The 17552-nt window shown below is 41.2% G+C and overlaps 1 protein-coding gene across 1 annotated transcript in view; it reads left to right on the top strand.

Moving 5' to 3' along the window:
* LOC146375242 (contactin-associated protein-like 4) overlaps positions 1-17552 on the top strand; it is an 87552-nt gene that overhangs the window by 51693 nt on the left and 18307 nt on the right. Inside the window, exons 11-18 of the mRNA XM_084948313.1 lie at positions 4723-4829; positions 7065-7184; positions 7361-7561; positions 8192-8354; positions 8628-8755; positions 8894-9064; positions 13708-13926; positions 15699-15938. Coding sequence (XP_084804439.1) covers positions 4723-4829; positions 7065-7184; positions 7361-7561; positions 8192-8354; positions 8628-8755; positions 8894-9064; positions 13708-13926; positions 15699-15938 — 1349 coding nt within the window. The remainder of the gene's footprint in view (positions 1-4722; positions 4830-7064; positions 7185-7360; positions 7562-8191; positions 8355-8627; positions 8756-8893; positions 9065-13707; positions 13927-15698; positions 15939-17552) is intronic.

Below are 17552 nucleotides of genomic sequence, written 5' to 3'. Positions count from 1 at the left end.
TTTTCACGCTTGCTTTGTAAACCTTCTTAATCTCCCTCTGAAGCCTTTTTGTGAAATGGGGTCGCATGTGGATTATTAGGCAACAGTGAATATGATACAAACGCAATATGGCGTCAATGTTTCCCGAAATGTGTTCTGGCTAAGAAAACGTCATAATTTTTTCATGTAGCTTGTCTCTGTTTCAACTGGTATGAGGAAAATAAACCTGGAGGCGTTCACACACACACACCGAAGCAATTAGTGTTCAGCAGAGTGCTGATTAAACTTTTTTTCAAGTTTCCTGATTGCTGCCTCTTCATTCCTGCTCTTCCAGTGGTTATCTGTGTGGCTGCGCTCTGCATCTGGTGCTGTGCTTTGTATTGACAGTATAAAATTTAATAAGGACACCAGCACCATGTATGCATACATGCTGGGGACTAAAATGCTGTAGCTGAAAAATCCTTTTTTACCGTCTGACAGAATCGATATTTCTGGGATTTCCATATCATAAAATAGTCGAGCAACTGCAGCCACTAAAATGTCTATTTTCTCTTTCCATACTACAGAAAATGTCAAGTTAAGCTCCACTGTGTGAGTTTAATGTTGTGCTGTCTGTGAGCAATAACACATTGCTCTCAGAACATGACATTAGACCTTTTTCCAAATCATTAGAGCCCACTGGTGAATGGCACACATATTACCCGCAGAGCAGCTTTTGTTTCAATAAAATGTCAACTTGAAAAATTGATTTACACTTCTCCAACCCCTCACCTCCAACCCACAGCACACTTTGTTGAAATAAGTGGTGCTTGATTGGTCATATGTATACCAAATGTATCAGTGGACTCTCAGCCTTGATTGAAAAATGTATAAAAAAGAATGATAAATGCAAATATTTAAAGTGGTGGAGGAAATACGGAGTGCTGCACCTGGCTTCATGCCAACTTACTTTGAGAAGAAAAGAAGCAAAGAAATTGGGTGTTAAAAAAAACAAACTTTACCATCTGACAGGCTGCTAAGTCTTTTTCTAACAGCAAATTTCTCCCTGACTAAAAGATTAAAAATACATGCTGCTCTCCCTCCCCTTCTTTTTCACTCTCCGCAGTCACAATTTGCTGACCTCATTTCCCCTTCCAAATATATTTACGTACTCATTCACTGCTCTATTCATCCAACCTTCGTTCCCTTTGTTGCTCATTCCTCTCCTTCAACACACCCCAAACTTTATTTCCCCTTTCCTTTCTCTCCATGTCCTTCTTTTCCTCTCGCTGTTTCTGATGTTCTGCTTCTTTTCCTCCAGTCATCCGCTTTGCTGCTTTCCGTGTTTTACACAGGAAGACTGAGGAGGAAAAAGTTAACAGCAGCACAGTTTTCTCAGACTTGTTCTATGGTGTGTAATTTTGACACGAATTGCTGTGAAAATTCAGGTACTTTTGTCCAGTGATGTATTATTCTCACACATACAACTGTGTACTGTAAATCTGCAAGTTTCCTTTCAATCTTATAATTCTATATTTTCCACTTAGGTCAGGCTTGACTCTCAAGCTTGAAGCTGCCTATGCCTCATCCAAGTAAAATCACAATGCATTAGGTGCAATTACTTTATTTAACACACACTCACATTAAAAGGCGTGAAATATTTTAGCAACTTGAGGTGGCATTTGCTATGCATACTGATGGTTCTGTTTGCATCCATAAATAGGAGGTTTTGTGATGGCTGTGCTGAATTTAAACATCACTTCTTGTGGATGATTAATCTGGTTTTGCAGTATTTAATATGTGAGGTCCATACAGCACAAGCAGGGCCTGTAGTGATTTATTCTGTATGAGGGTGTCTCACTCGCCCTCTGGCCTTAAGTGCCACCCTCCTGTGCAGCTGATTTTACTCAGCATTTAGGCCACAGTATTAAAGACCGGGGGGGGGGGCGCTCCAGCCCTGAGAGCCTTTGTAGCTTTTGCTTGTGAGCTGTGTTTGGCACCGCTTCATCCCACTCAGTGGAGAGTGGGGTGCTTGAGTCATTTTGTCTTATTGACTTACTGTTTTGTTTGGCAACAAACTTACAGTTTTATTGTCTTCTTGTCACGATCCTGAGTCCGACGACTGCTCTGTGTTTCTTTATAATATTCTGTGTTCTTGTTTATTCTGTTATGTCTTTGGGTTCGGTTTGCCATTCGTTAGGGTTTTGTTTTGTGCCTGCCTGTTCCCACTTCTCTGTGTTCCCTCTGTCTGTCTATGGTGTCACTGTGTCTGCTTGTGAGTCTGTCTGTTCAGTTCAGTGTCTTGTCTGGTTCTCTGTGTCTGTTAGTTTCCTGTTTTATTCTGAAGGTCCTTGTCTTATGTGAGTGTGTTCAGTTTATGTTTCCCCTGCCTCGTCAGTTGTGATTTCACCCAGGTGTGCTTCCCTCCTGTGTGTATTTAAGCCCTGTGTTTTCTCCTGCCTGTTGCTGGTTCGTCTGTGTTATTTGGTGTTTTCTTGTCTGTGAATCTCCCTCCGTCATCCTGTGAATTCTCCCTGCAAGTCGCTTTCTCTCATGTTCAGGTTTGTTGTTTAGGTTTTAGTTTTCCCAGTGTAGTTTATGTCTAAGTTCGGTTTTTCGCCACACTCTCCTTTTGTTTGTTATCACTCGGGTTCTGTGTCAATAAAGCCCTCTCACTTCACTGCATATCCGCATCTTGGGTCCTTTGTTAAATTCACACGGCTTTCCCCGGCAACCCGTGACACTTCTCCTCCATTTTGATGGAACATTTTTAGTTTAAATACCCCCTTGGACTTTTTAAGGAAACATAACAGTGGTTAAGAACAAGGTTTAGCCAGCAGTGGGCTTTCATAGACTCATAGTGAATAATGATTTGCGTCCAGTGTGGTTATTTTTAAAAAGGTAATATTTATGTAAAGAAAATTGTCGCAGAAGCTGAGATATTGGCATAGGCGTGTTATGTGTGTCATACACACACCTGCACATACAAATAGCAAACCCAACCTTCCAATTTAGTGGTCTATTTCTGTTCATCTGGCACCAGTCTGCTTTGCTGTCTAATGTTTCAACCCCTCTACCTGTCACTGGGTTTTGTAATATATTTGTTGTTTTAGATTTTTATATAAGTTGGGTTTTTTGTGTTTCTATGTGTGTATAGTTTTGTTTTTTTCCACTGTCTTTATTGACCATCTTGTTATGCGAGGAGAGGAGATCGTTCCATCCCAGATGTCAAAATGAGGCGCCATCCAACCATTTTTTAAAAATATCAACTTAATAGGCAAAGTGGCACACATCATGTAAATATTAATAATAAATTTGCTTTCCATTTGCATGACCTGCTGGTATGTTTTGAATTTTTAACAACAGGCTGTCAAACTCACAGCTGGTGCAGCTGCTGTAATAAAATCTGCTTCTTGTCCAGATGTTCCCCTCCATGAAGAGCGTAGAACTATATGAGCTCTCTAAATCAAGTTTATGTGCTAATTGATCAAAGTGTGTTTAAAGTTCACTATAGTTCAGTTGTCTTTACTAATGCCTTGGAAATGATGATGAATTAATTTTCACTTTGACTCAGCTGTGGTAAGTGACCAAAGTGAATTTAACTTTGGTCACAAAACTCCAAACCAAGGAGGGGTAATTGAGTTGGACTACTTTCCAGCAGGAAAGCCTATATGTTATCTTTAAAGTTCCAACTTTTGTAATGGCATTATTTTTATGTTGTGGTAAAAAGTTTAAAATAACAGAGTAGCGGTAAGATACTCATTTTGTAGTCCATCTTACGAACAGATATTAACATTCTTAATGCAAGCCCATTAGACTTTGTTTTGAGTGAGTGGGGTTGTTACTCAAAATAAGTAATTTATTGCACATTACTGGAGATAAATTTCAGGAGTGGGTCCACCCCTCCTAACCTTTCGGTTCTCACCTATGTATGTTCCCCCAGTTCACCAAGCTGTTCATTCTTGTTTACTGGCCCCACCTTCCCTCTCCTCTTCAATTCTTTAACTTCTTCACTTCTATTTAGTACATGGGTATCTGCCAGGCCCGGGAGCCATCACCAGTCCCCTTTGAGGCCTTCCCCAAACCGCAGCTCAATTCATGTCCAAGCCATTCACCTTTACCTACTGAAGCACTGTCAAACCTAAAATGAGGACGTGGGCCCAGCTAGTGAAGTTTATTATAAATAGATTTATGAAATCCTTCATCCATCCATCCATTCGCTTCTGCTTATCCTTTTCAGGGTCGCGGGGGGTGCTGGAGCCTATTCCAGCTGTTATAGGGCGAGAGGTGGGGTACACCCTGTACAGGTCGCCTGTCTGTCGCAGGGCTAACACACAGGGACAGACAACCATTCGCACTCACATTCACTACCACATTCACACCTATGGGCAATTTAGATTTTTCAATTAACCTATCCCCACAAACTGCATGTCTTTGGACTGTGGGAGGAAGCCGGAATACCCATCTTTTGTCTTCAGTTGCCTTTATTGTCTTTGAGACTAAGCAAACAAGTTTTAATAAGACCCCAGAACTGATGCATTCTCTCCCTTTCTCCACCAAACTGGGCATCGAGAGCTACTTGCGCTGTTCTCTCATGACGATGGGGTATTTTAAACCAATTGCCTCACTGAATAACTGATGCATTAAGCTGAAGACCAATAACACAGAATGATGTGTGTCATAAAGCAGTTCATTAAGTACTTCCCCTGCAACAATGTTACATAGATATGGAGACGTGTGCTTTCTTTCCTGTCTCTCTCTCAGATGTTCCCCCAGCCACTGTGAACATGGAGGCAGCTGCAGTCAGTCATGGAGCACCTTCCACTGTAACTGCTCTGGGACCGGGTACAGCGGAGCCACTTGTCACAGCTGTAAGGCCATGATGGTTTTTTGAGTGGTGTCGTTCAAAGGTCACAGATCTGTATTTCAACTCATGTTTGGGAGATTCTGTTAACCAGCGGTCCCCAACCCCCGGGCCTCGGACCGGTACCGGTCCGTGAGTCGTTTGGTACCGGGCCGCGAGAGTTGAGGCTCAGGTGTGAAATGTATGGTTTTCAGGGTTTTTATTGGTTTTCAGTTGTTATCGTTTTTATCGTTAACTCGGTTTTCCTGGGTCTTTTCACGTGTGTTATGAATAAATCTTTTCTTTTTTTCGGTACCGGTACTAGTTTTATTTTGTTGTATTTATCCGCGACACCTTAAAGGCCGGTCCGTGAAAATATTGTCGGGCATAAACCGGTCTGTGGCGCAAAAAAGGTTGGGGACCGCTGAATTAGACAGCCTGCTGCTTTAACTTCATTTCCCTTCAGACATTTTTGTGGCAGAAGGTCAAGCAGAGGTCTAACTTCTTTACAGCAGTCATGATTGTAAGCACTCATGGGATAACTCTTAGCACAAAAACAGAGTGATTTAGAGGTCACACAAGAAATAATGAAAGAAATGATACACAACTCTATTGGAAAATACATCCTTTATAAGCACTTTAGTTTAAACCATGAGGCAGTTTCTAAGACGAGCATGTAACATGTGCTTCTTTTTAGCAAATTAATGAATTTCCTTTGCAAAAGCGTTGCTATTTTTTTCTTCTTTTCAGGGCTTTGTAAAGTGCTCCTTTTTGACCATCTAACAAAACTGAAAATCACTGGATATTTTACAGGACAAGCATGGCTATGCAGTCTTTGTTCAGCAGTGGCAACACCAGCCTCTGTAAACCATAAGTGGTAATTACAAGATTCTAGTGCATTAAATTAAATGGTAAATGGACTGGTGCTTGTATAGAGCTTTATGCAGCACTCTTGTAACTGGGCACTCAAATTGCTCTTTACGCCCATTCACCCATTCACAGTGTGCTTTATTCCATGCTTTCAAGTGGTTTCAAGAAAGCACAAGAGCACAAGATATGATATCCACATCTATTCATCTGCTGCTGAATATTTTTTGTTAATCAAGGTGCACCAACTTGTGGACATAGATTTGGGTTTAGAGAATATATCTTCAGCTTTTATTGAGGTTTCCATTTTTTTCATTAATTTGACCAGTATAAACAGTACAATTATAATTCATATTAATATAATAATTACAATTATTAGGCAATAATTCATTTTTTGTTGCTTTGCACTAATATAAGAGTTAAAAAAAAAGACCAGCAAAATAAAATCAGATATATAGCATAAACTTTATTCAATAAACCTTGAAGATATATAGACAGATACACTTGCAGCCATTAGGTGCACCTTTTTTGTACCTGGTTGGACTTGGAAAAAATGTTCTCTAGTCTGATGATTCTCAATCTTCTATTGTCCAGTTCTGGTGAGCTGTGAATTGTAGTCTCAGTTTCCTGTTCTTCCTCAGTGGCACCCAGTGTGGTCTTCTGCTGCTGTAGCCCATCTGCGTCAAGATGTGACATGCACCTCTGAATGCCTTAGCTCTACTGGTAACTTCCTATCAGCTCAAAGCAGCCTGGCCTTTCTTCTCTGACCTCTGGAATCACCAAGTCATTTTCACCCAACTACTACTCACTTGATATTTTCTCATTTTCAGACCATTCTCTCTAAACCCTAGAGAAGGTTGTGTGGGAAAATCATCAGTTTCTGAAATACTCAGATCAGCCCTCTATTGCCAACAATCATGTCATGTTCAGAGTCAGTCACATTTATTCTCAGTTATAATGTTTTCCATAAATTAAAAAATACTAGTGCATTAAATTAAATAGTAAGTGGGCTGGTGATCTATATAGTATATAGTTAACTTTATGAGATTGTTTTGACCATGTCTACATGCTTACATGCATTGAGTTGGAACCATATGATGAAGTAATTTAACATATTCATTAACCAGCAGTTGCACAGGTGCACCTATTAAACTGATGAGTGTATTAAATGGTAACAATAATATACTCACTAAAATGTAGCTAAACAGATAATCCAGTGGAGAAGAGTTGGTCCCTCTGCATCTACATTGTAAAAAAAATCTTAAGTTACTTGCAATATGTTGAACAAGACCAGATGCTGAAAAACGAAATGAGCAACCACTGTGCAGTTGCATAGACAGAAAAACAAACTTAAATGTCTGCAGTGATGATGACGAGGATGTCTCTCTTTCCTCAGCAATATACGAGCAGTCCTGCGAGGCTTACAAACACAAAGGCAACATTTCGGGGTATTATTACATTGATGCGGACAGCAGCGGACCCATCAAACCACAGCTGTTATACTGCAACATGACAGGTAGCTGATACACACATCAAAACACACACGCGTCAACATGCCTGGCGCACAATCTCTTCCCCTCTCTCTTTCATCCTGCCTTATTCTCCGTCTTTCAGTCCTGCATACATACAAATACAGATACAGGTGAAAATTAAAAATACACGCTTTCCCTTATTCTTCTTTCATTGCACCAGAGGACAACACATGGATGGTGATCCACCACAACAACACAGACCTAACGAGAGTCCAGCCATCACCAGAAGTGAATACACATGTAGTGCATTTTGAATATGCATCTGATGAGGAGCAACTAGCAGCAATCATAAGCCTATCAGAGCACTGCGAACAGGAAATTGCTTATCATTGCAGGAAGTCACGCCTACTCACCTCACCAGGTAAAGACCTTGGATGATCTTTAACGCCAAATTTATGTATTGTTGTGATGCAGTTTAAACAGGCAGTTGAAGTTATTTTGGACCAAGCATGGGTACTTCAAGGCAATAGTTAAGATTGTTGCATAGTGTGTATTGTGTAACACATTGCATCATAACAGGTTTCTGTTTTTAGTAATAATTAATTGTTTTTTATAATTTGAGATATGATCAACAGAATGTCTGTTTTACCTTTGGCAGCCAGCAGTAATAAAAAAGTAGGACCTTTTGACTTAAGGCAGCACGGGTCACTGTGGTTAGCACTGTTGCTGCACCGCAAGAAGGTCCTGAGTTCAATTCCACCATCAGGCCAGGGTGTACCCTGCCTCTCGCCCTATGACAGCTGGAATAGGCTCCAGCGCGACCCCAAAAAAGGATAAGTGGAAGCAAATGGATGGATGGACCTTTTGATTGAATTTACTACCATATAGTTGTTAAGTGGTATAAAATCATTCAGTATAGCCATGTCTTTTTCTTTTTGTGTTTCTTTTTTTATTGATTACAATAGTCTACAAAAATGTGTCCCATTATAGAAACATAGCTACCATCTGGGGATCGGTCACTTGATATAAGTGATATGTCTGTGTGTTTCAGAGGGCTCTCCACTCAGCTGGTGGGTAGGAGGCCCAGGTGTGGGACAAATGCACACTCACTGGGGCGGAGCTCCACCAGGGAGCCAGCAATGTGCCTGCAGTCTGCAGAATAACTGTGTGGACTCCAGATATCACTGCAACTGTGATGCTGACAGCAATGAATGGTACTGTATATCATAATACTCATATCAAAACAATTATAGTGTGATGTGTTCCACTATAAAAATAGCTCAAAGCCTCACTGCATTTATAAGTTACCAAATTTGCTGCCAGTGCAGCGGATTTTTGCAAGTAGGTGTGGCAGCTGCAAGAGCATAAATCAACAACATGTATTATCCTTTACAGTGAATGATATTTTATGCGAAAGGTAGATATGTTTTTCCCTCCTCTAGTTTGGAGTTTGTTTTTAATAAAACATTCTGCTCCTTATTTTTTAGGACTAATGACTCAGGCCTGTTGACCCATAAGGAGACACTCCCAGTTAGATCTCTGGTGCTGGGTGATATCCAGAGACCTGGCTCCGAAAGCACCTACAAGGTGGGACCTCTCCGTTGTCATGGAGACAGTAAGTCGAAATGAGAGTGCCAATGTCAGTTTGTCACTTTGTACATGTTTTTAAAATGATGCAGGTGTGTCATGTCAGAGTTGTAAACTCATTCCTGAACCCTGCTTCATGTTTTAAATGCTTTCATGCATTTTGCAGAAAATGTTTGGAATGCTGCATTTTTTGACAAGGAGACATCATACCTCCACTTTCCTACATTACACGGAGAGCTGAGTGCCGACATCTCCTTCCTGTTTAAAACCACTTCATCATCTGGTGTCTTCCTGGAAAACCTGGGCATCAAAGACTTCATTCGGATTGAACTCAACTGTGAGTAAAACCTCTCTGGTGAGATGTCTAATCTAGACTTCACTTAGATGTGAGTACAAACTGAGCAGGAAGGAGAGTCCTCCAAGTTAAAGTTTCATGTGGTTTTAACTCAGCCGGAGGTGATGGTGTCCATCAACCCTTCAAAAGAAATACTTTACAGCAGCACTGCCATTTATTTCTCCTCCTCTGGGAAATCACAGAATTGTTGTTTTTGACGTTGTTGTTGCAGCCAGCTGCAGTGCTTTTATAACCACCAGAGCGTGTAGCTCTCTATCACTCTACTTAAAACACTTCATAGCAGTGCTGACCTGAACTACCATGTAAAAGAAACATTTGACCCACCTGCAGTCATTTATATCTGCTGGTGGAAGTAAATGGTAAATGGCCTGTATTTGTATAGCGCTTTTCTAGTCCCTAAGGACCCCAAAGTGCTTTACACAAGCAGTCATCCACCCATTCACACACAAGCTGGCAAGCTACATTGTAGCCACAGCCACCCTGGGGCGCACTGACAGAGGCGAGGCTGCCGGACACTGGCGCCACCGGGCCCTCTGACCACCACCAGTAGGCAACGGGTGAAGTGTCTTGCCCAAGGACACAACGACCGAGACTGACCAAGCCGGGGCTCGAACCGGCAACCTTCCGATTACAAGGCGACCTCCCAACTCTTGAGCCACGATCACCCTATCGTCCACACACACATCCCTGCAGAGCAGACATTATGACCAGGGGTGCATATAAATGGTCTGTAGGTGTGCATGTGCTGTCAAAATAAAAAACGCGCACCATATAAGAAGTTGAAACACACGTTTGCGTACATAAGATTTTCTGGAGGGATTTTCATATTTTGCACCACATCTCTGTTCATCATTTGTTTGAAGGCAGCTCACCTCCAGAAACCACTTTTCCGAGAATACGCACTTCTTTCGCGGTTAGGACTCCTTCTGAAATTTCTTTGGAGGTGGAGGAACACCAAAGTAATTGCTTAAAGGAGCCTGCTTCTTTGACTTTTTTTTAAAAAGTTCTAAACAAATGTCTGTCTTGCTCCAGAAAATCTTATGTACGTAAACGCGTGTTGCAACTTCTTATCTGGTGCGCGTTTTTTATTTTGACAGTGCATGCGCACCTGCGGATCACTTATGTGCACCCCTGAATATGACAACAGACTAGTCTAGCATAGTATTAAAAAAGAGATGCTGGCATGGTCTGTGTGTCAGTTTATGTGAACTTGCACTGAGATCATATGATATGCCGCTGTAGATCAGGAGGCAGTGCAGCCTGTCCAGTAATCAGAAAGAGTGTGGTTTGATCATGGGTCTCATGATCGAAGTATCCCCGAGCAAACTACTGAACCCCCAGCGTATCGATTGTGTGTGCAGTGTTATTGATAAAGTATGCAGAATAAAGTGGTGTATGCAATGTATGCTTGAATTGCCTTGTATAGTAAAAAGTGCTTTGAGTGGTGAGTAAGACTACAAAGGAGCTGTATAAATGCAAGTCTATATACTTACAAGTCTATTTACTATTGTAGTTCAGCTTGACTGAATTGCTGCAGTTCAAACACTGATGTGTGTGCTATTGTTGCTTTCCTCTTTGTTCCTCTCTTGATGAGGTGCTTCGCTTCATGTGATTGCAAAAGAAATAGAATCTACCGCTGTAGCTGGTTTTACCTTAAAAAGAAGTCCATGTAACTATATATGCTTAAGGCTAGCTATCAGATCTGACACTCGATTCAGTACTTTCACAGTATTTTGCCGTAAAGCTACAACTGTTGCACTGTAAGCAAGACAGTATCTGCAGTGTGGAGGTACTGTTACTTTCTTTCCTTTTTTATATTCTCTTATATTATTCGTTTCATTTTTCTTTTTTCCAGACTAAGCAGCTAGTTCAACATGCAACATATTTCAGTTAGGATAATTAGAGCTTGAGTAATAAAAATGATGAAGGCAACAAAGCAATAAGGGAGAGCCGGTCCTGCTGAAGATAGAAAACAGGAAGAGGGAGAGCTAGCATTGAACTTAGATGGAATGCAGTGGAATGCTGCTCTCTGAACATCCAGAAAAGGGATTAGAGACTAACGGGCTAATAGTAGGTGGATGAGGAGGTTATTTGGCCAGGGGAATGATGACAGAATTAAGAACAAACTGAGTTTGGTAGCATGGGAACTCAGAAGTGAGGAAAAGAAGAGAAAAGAATAAGGATCTTTTCAAATATCCTCTTTCCTACTTTCCTACCTGCCTGACGTTCCTTAAAAGCAAACCCTGAAAAGAATTTTAAAATGGCAAACATTTACAGCATATATATTTTTGACATAATTTCTACTTCTGTGAACACTATGAATTGCGTGTACAAGACTGATTCTTTTACTACTTAAGTGATATATTTCTTTATATTACTTAAGTAGTAAAAGAACTTCCCTAGGATGAGGCTCGTCCTGAGTTCCTAAAGGCTCTGGATGTTATAGGGCTGTCTTGGTTGACACAGCTCTACAATGCTGCATCGAGATCAGTTGCGGTACCTCTGGATTGGCAGACCAGGATGGTGGAGACCGAAGGGTGTGTTCCAATTATATGGGAATCACAGGTTCAATCTCCCCAGGAAAGTCTGTGCCAGGGTGCTGGAAAAGAGAGTCCATCTGTTTATCGAACATCAGATTCAGGAGTTGTCGTCCAAGGTTGCAGAACACTGGACCAGCTCTTTACCCTCTCAGGGAAATTTGAGGGTGCATGGGACGTACTTCTGGAGTATGGGGTGTCTGCCCCATTCTTTGCAAGAGCTTGGTCCACATAGCTAGCAATAAGTCAGACTCATTCTGGTGGGTGTGGACTCCCCCAGGGCTGCCCTGGGTGCTGGCCTCTCCCTTAGAGATAGGGTGAGGAGTTCAGTCATCCTGGAGGGGCTCAGAGTAGCTGCTCCACATTGAAAGGAGCCAGTTGAGGTGGTTCGGGCATCTGACAAGGATGCCTCCTGGGCGCCTCCCGGGTGAGGCATTTCCCACCTGGAGGAGGCCCCGAGGCAGACCCAGGACACGCTGGAGAGATTATATCTCTTGGCTGGCCTGGAAACACCTTGGTGTTTCCCCAGACAAGCTGGAGGAGGTGGTCAGGGAGAGTGAGGTCTGGGCTTCTCCATTTAGGCTGCTGCCCCTGTGAAGCAGAAGAAGGTGGATGGACATTGACTCTACATCAATAACTTTAGCTTGTTTCTGTGAAAACAAACTAGTGCTTTATCTTAGTAGCTGGTTGTCACAACTACAGTACTTCATTTTTATCTTCCAAAGTTGTCAGCAGTTTTATGTGACATGCTTACGAGCTGCTTGGTGTCAGGTTGTGTTTGCATCACTTAGGTGATACATTACTTCAGCCTGAAAGTGTTTTTTCTCGTCAGAGTTCCAGTGGTGCTCGTGTGTCAGCTGCCTCTGTTCCTCATCTTTCTTCCACAGATGATGTACTGTAGTTCTTACAGAGAATGAGGACTTCAGAGTGAGAATGCTGACAAGTAAAAGAGGAAAGCAAGAAAGAGTTTAGCAAGATAAAAGATCCTTTGTGGTTCCACTATAAAACAACACAAAGTTTCTGGTGTTCAAAACAAAGGAACATGCTCTACTGGTAATACTTCCTGGCATGCAAACAACTTGATGTGATCTGATTTGGCTATGAAAATGTTGCTCTGTGTCCTTTCTTTCTATTTTCTGGGGGAAAATAAATAAATATGACAGACAGATGACAAATTAAAGGACATTGTAGTGAGTGGATGCAGTGGCTCTGTTTAGCTGTGGATAGTGTTTTACTTGCATGGTTTGTGTCTACCTGTCTCTTCAGTTTGAAAGGTTATTGTAAATCAATACAAAATGGCTTTTAGTTGATCACCTTTAACCTACCTGAGTCAGAGACTCACCAGGCAAGGCAGGAAACTGCAGTGGGCTGCCAAACTTTAAGCTTTAGCAGTGGCAATGCTCAAAATTTGCAGTGACAGTGGGAAAGACCTGACTTGACCTGGCCCCGCCTGACTCAACTCATTCTGCTTACCGACTGAATGCAATCTTTGAGCCTGAGGGACATACTGTAATAAACAGCATTTGCACAAATCATGGCCCCCAACCAATATTCACAATGTTTTTAGATGGTGTCAAAATAGTTATAACATAACTATGATGAATGCTGGTTGTAGAGGCCTCCTGTGAATTGCTGCCTGGCGCCTCAACCGACTCTAGAATTACCACTGAACAAAGCGGTCTCCTCCAAGGTGGAAATGCTCCCATCCATATGATGTTAGAAAATGATTTGAATCATATGCTATGGTCTTTGCAGTCATCAGAACTCAAGCCACCTGAAAGTCAATTTGAGTTTCTGTAGAGAATCAATACCAAGATGCAGTGAAGGTCTTCTTTTGGCAAGGTCAATACATTAATAGGATAATATTTTTTCCTTTACACTTGTTACCCACCATTAATTAGTTAGAGGTTAGACAAACAAAAGCTCACTCAGTTAAATCATGCAAATAATGAGCACATCTTTGTGTGTGAGCTGCCCTGTGTGCAGGGCAACAAGTACCAAACAAGCTGCAGGAAGGTACAGGAGACACAAAAGGGGCTTCTTACATGTTCTAAAATAAGTCTTACTTTTCTTTCCTCTCTGATGCAGCCTCCAATGAGGTCCTCTTCTCCTTTGACGTGGGTAATGGTCCATTGGAGGTTTCGGTGAAAGCTGGATCACCGCTGAATGACAACAGGTGGCATCGTATTCAAGCCGAGCGAAACGTTAAAGAGGCATCGCTTCGCCTCGACGAGCTTCCTGCTGTCACGCAGGAGGCGCCGGCTGATGGGCACATCCACCTGCAGCTGAACAGCCAGTTATTTATAGGTGTGCAATCAATTCAAAGCTGCTTTTTTTGAGGTCCCAACAAAAACAATACGACATTTGGTTTTTACTCATGTAATTATTATTAGAGATTAGGATTTATTTCATTTCAGCCCAGGCTTGTTGTTGAAGCCGTCAGATTTCTCCTTTTATTTCTTAAACTTTTTCAAATAGTCTGTTTTCTGCTCGCTCTTTGTTTCATTGTGCTTTGCTTTCACTGTGTCCCTTATTTTTACACACAAATCCACTCTGTGCTCATAGGGTACATTTTCATTGACCCCCTGGGAGGTTGGTGGATTTGCATTCTCGTTACAAAATATATAATTTTCCACGACTCCACACTTCCCTCATAGTGCACAAAGAACATATTGCATTGTCTGCTTATTGATCCGCATTGATGCTGACGGGTTTAAACAAGTCCACAGTAAAGCAGTTCTTGTTTCTAAACCTTACTTCGATATAAGCTTAATAGACTTAAGAGAAAATCCCCACAAAGTGATAGAAAGTCCCTGGGGATGTGTAGAAAAAAGTCACAGTTTTGTGGTCAGTGTCCTTGCAGTAACCTTGGTAGAGTGTTTGAACTCAGTCCATTAGTTAAGGTAGTCATTTCCTGACAGGTCCTGATGAAACTCTTGGCCCTGATACGAACCTCATCAACTCTGCAGCCATGGGAAACTGTTTATCTCATCATAACAGTCTTGAGATTGCCAGTTTGGCAGTCTGAGACAATTATAATGTTGCAGAGCGTGAACTCTGAGGACAGCTGGAGGTTGTGATGCGAAAACTCAGAAAACAATAACTTTTTGAGTTTAAATTCTGACCTGGAAGGAAAAAAAATTTTCCTGTCACTGTCAGCCAACCAGACAGGACAAGCAGACTGTCAGAGCGATTGGCAGGTCGCTAACTTTCTAGATAACAACAATCAGCTTGGTGCTGGGTGAGCAGAGCCACAGCCAGTGAAATGTCAATTTCTGGAATTTTTCACCTGCCAGTTTGGGTTTCACTGTGCTTCTTGGAGGTGCAGAGTATGTTGTGCCATTAATAATAGAATCAGATCAGTCAGTTTTGCTTAAGAATTTGATAACACAGATTGTTTGTCATTCATGCGTGTCTGTACAGTATGAATACATAAAAATCATATAGGTAGTGTTTTAGATTAAGATCAATTACATCTAAAGAGATAAAGCACTGCAAATATGTCTCCTAAGTTGCATTGTCCTGCAGCACTTTTATTTCACTGTGAATGATAAATATAGAAAAATAAACTGTTTAAAATAGAGTTACATTCAGTTACATTCATGACTTTGTTAGTTCCAATTATCAAAATGTTGCATCTCTTTTTCACCTATTCATCAGGTAAATCCTAGACAACCTAAGACCAGGTGGCTAAAAATGTTCCCACAGACTGCCACAGTTAGAAAAGGTGTTTTCTTTTTTAAATTAGCAATAGATGCATCAGCTTTCAAGAAGGGAACCTTTCCACATGTGCAAGAACAATATTTGCTAGATTAGTTTTATGGCAACTGTTTCTCAAACGCGAGGATTTGTGATTTATGCCACTGTTTTTAAATATATTTTCGGTATTGGACAAACCTGCAATTTTTAACTTGTTCTCCAGGCAACTGTTAAATGTTTAAACATCACTGGGATTATATTATTTCACGTTGTATCTATTTTGGTGGTTTGCACAGAAACATAAGTAGAATAAAATAGACAACAGAGAAAATTCATTACAGTGTATGCTTTTTTTTTCTGTGTGTCTCCTGTGTGTTCAGGAGGCACAGCTTCAAGGCAGAAGGGCTTTCGAGGTTGCATCCGCTCTCTGCAGTTGAATGGCGTCACTCTGGACCTGGAGGAGAGAGCAAAGATCACCCCTGGGGTTCAGGCAGGATGCCCAGGCCATTGTAGCAGCTACGGCTCGCTGTGCCAAAATCAGGGTCGCTGTGTGGAGAGACCCACCAGCTTCTCCTGCGACTGCAGCTCATCCGCTTACACTGGACCTTTTTGCAACAAAGGTACAGAGACTTGGTCTTCAAGCTCAAAGATGCACAATGTCAAATTGAAACTTACATTAAAAATCACTTAAAAGCTTAAATTTGGGGTTTAATAATATGTAGCCTTGGGTCACTTTAGCAGTAGTGCAGTTCTTGTTCTTGTTCTTCCTCTATCAAAAGTCACATAATCCAAATTAACACAAGAACCTGAAGTATGAGTGTATCTTTTGAAATTTTTAAAAACCCAGTCAGCATCTCTTGAGCAACTGTAGTTGCTGACCTCCAACACAACCACCTTCATATGCGCTACAGTGCAGCACCTGGATGGCCTATAAATAAAACACATATACAGTAATGTCATATATAAGTGAGGTCACACCCAGCTGTGCTGGGGCACACTCCGCATACTCTACTGTATATACTCAAGGATTACCTGAGAGGTTTGGTTTGTACATGTAGATGTATGGCAACCAGTGTTGGAGACCAAAGTACAACCAAAAGCATTGCTATGATGTGCAATAAACGTGTGCCGTTTTTGCCTTTGAAATAGTAGTTTTAAAGATAAAGATTAAGAGATGCATCATAGACAAGTTGCACTTATCGACACTACTGTAATTGATTGTGACATTTTGGCCTTTCTGTTTGTATTTATGAATTAGACAGGAATTATTTGCTAACCTTTAGCAATCCGTTTGAGAGTGATTGCAATCAGTCCAAGCTGGACAGCGATAGGAGACAGGTTGCCTCCCAATCAAAAGGCAATCAAAAGTGGTTACCCAGAGGCTGTGTCACATGCCCAACTTCGGATTAACTATTTGCAACTACTTGTAATCAGTTGGCGAATGTGAAAAAACTCAAGTAAAACTTATTTATAAAACACAAACAAGGTCATAAAGTGCCTAAAATCAAGAGAAAATATAAATAAATAAAACAAATGAATGAACAACACTGTTAGAACATAAAAGATACAAGCTTACCAGCTACCTTTTCTATCACCTAAAAGCTACCAGTTTTTCCTAGTCTTTAGCAGGTTGCTGTCCTATTTTTGGTTTAGTGTAACTGACACATAGTGTACTATCACTTGTGTCTTCATTCTGAAAGGCAAAACTAAGTTTTAAAATCTACTCAAATCCTTTTTAAACTATGATGGAAAAGGATCAGTACCGCTGCTGACCAACACTGCTGCATGCAGGTGTATTTGATGTGGCATCTGCCGTCAAATCTAAGCCAAAATGCTTCGCATTCATTTTGGCTTGGTCCCGGCACTGAGAGTGCAAAAGCTTGCAACCTTAATGGCAGGAGTAAAGCCAGCCCAGGCAGGAGGAAAAGATAAGAGCCAAAGAGGAGACGTATTGATGTGGTGAGAGAGGAAGATCAGTTATGTTGACTTCTTAAAGAAGCCAAAAGAAGAGGAGGATTTTAAAATGGAAACCAAAAGCTTTGTGAAGATTTTCAACTGAACTTTTCTGACAAATGTTTCATTTTCCGAAAACTGTCAGTAAAGAAACCCCTGCTGGGCATCCTGATGGAGGGATTCTGTCATAACACTAGTGCGTACCCATACTTCTTTTTATTTAAGTTATCAGAGAAATATCGAGTCATCACATCGGCACAGTAACACAGCTTTATCTATAT

This window comes from Perissodus microlepis, chromosome 13 (assembly GCF_051167445.1).
Source record: "Perissodus microlepis isolate ML-2025 ecotype Zambia chromosome 13, ASM5116744v1, whole genome shotgun sequence".
Classification (NCBI taxonomy): domain Eukaryota; kingdom Metazoa; phylum Chordata; class Actinopteri; order Cichliformes; family Cichlidae; genus Perissodus; species Perissodus microlepis.
Note: the sequence above shows the minus strand (reverse complement) of the source record. Positions and strands in the feature narration are given on the sequence as shown.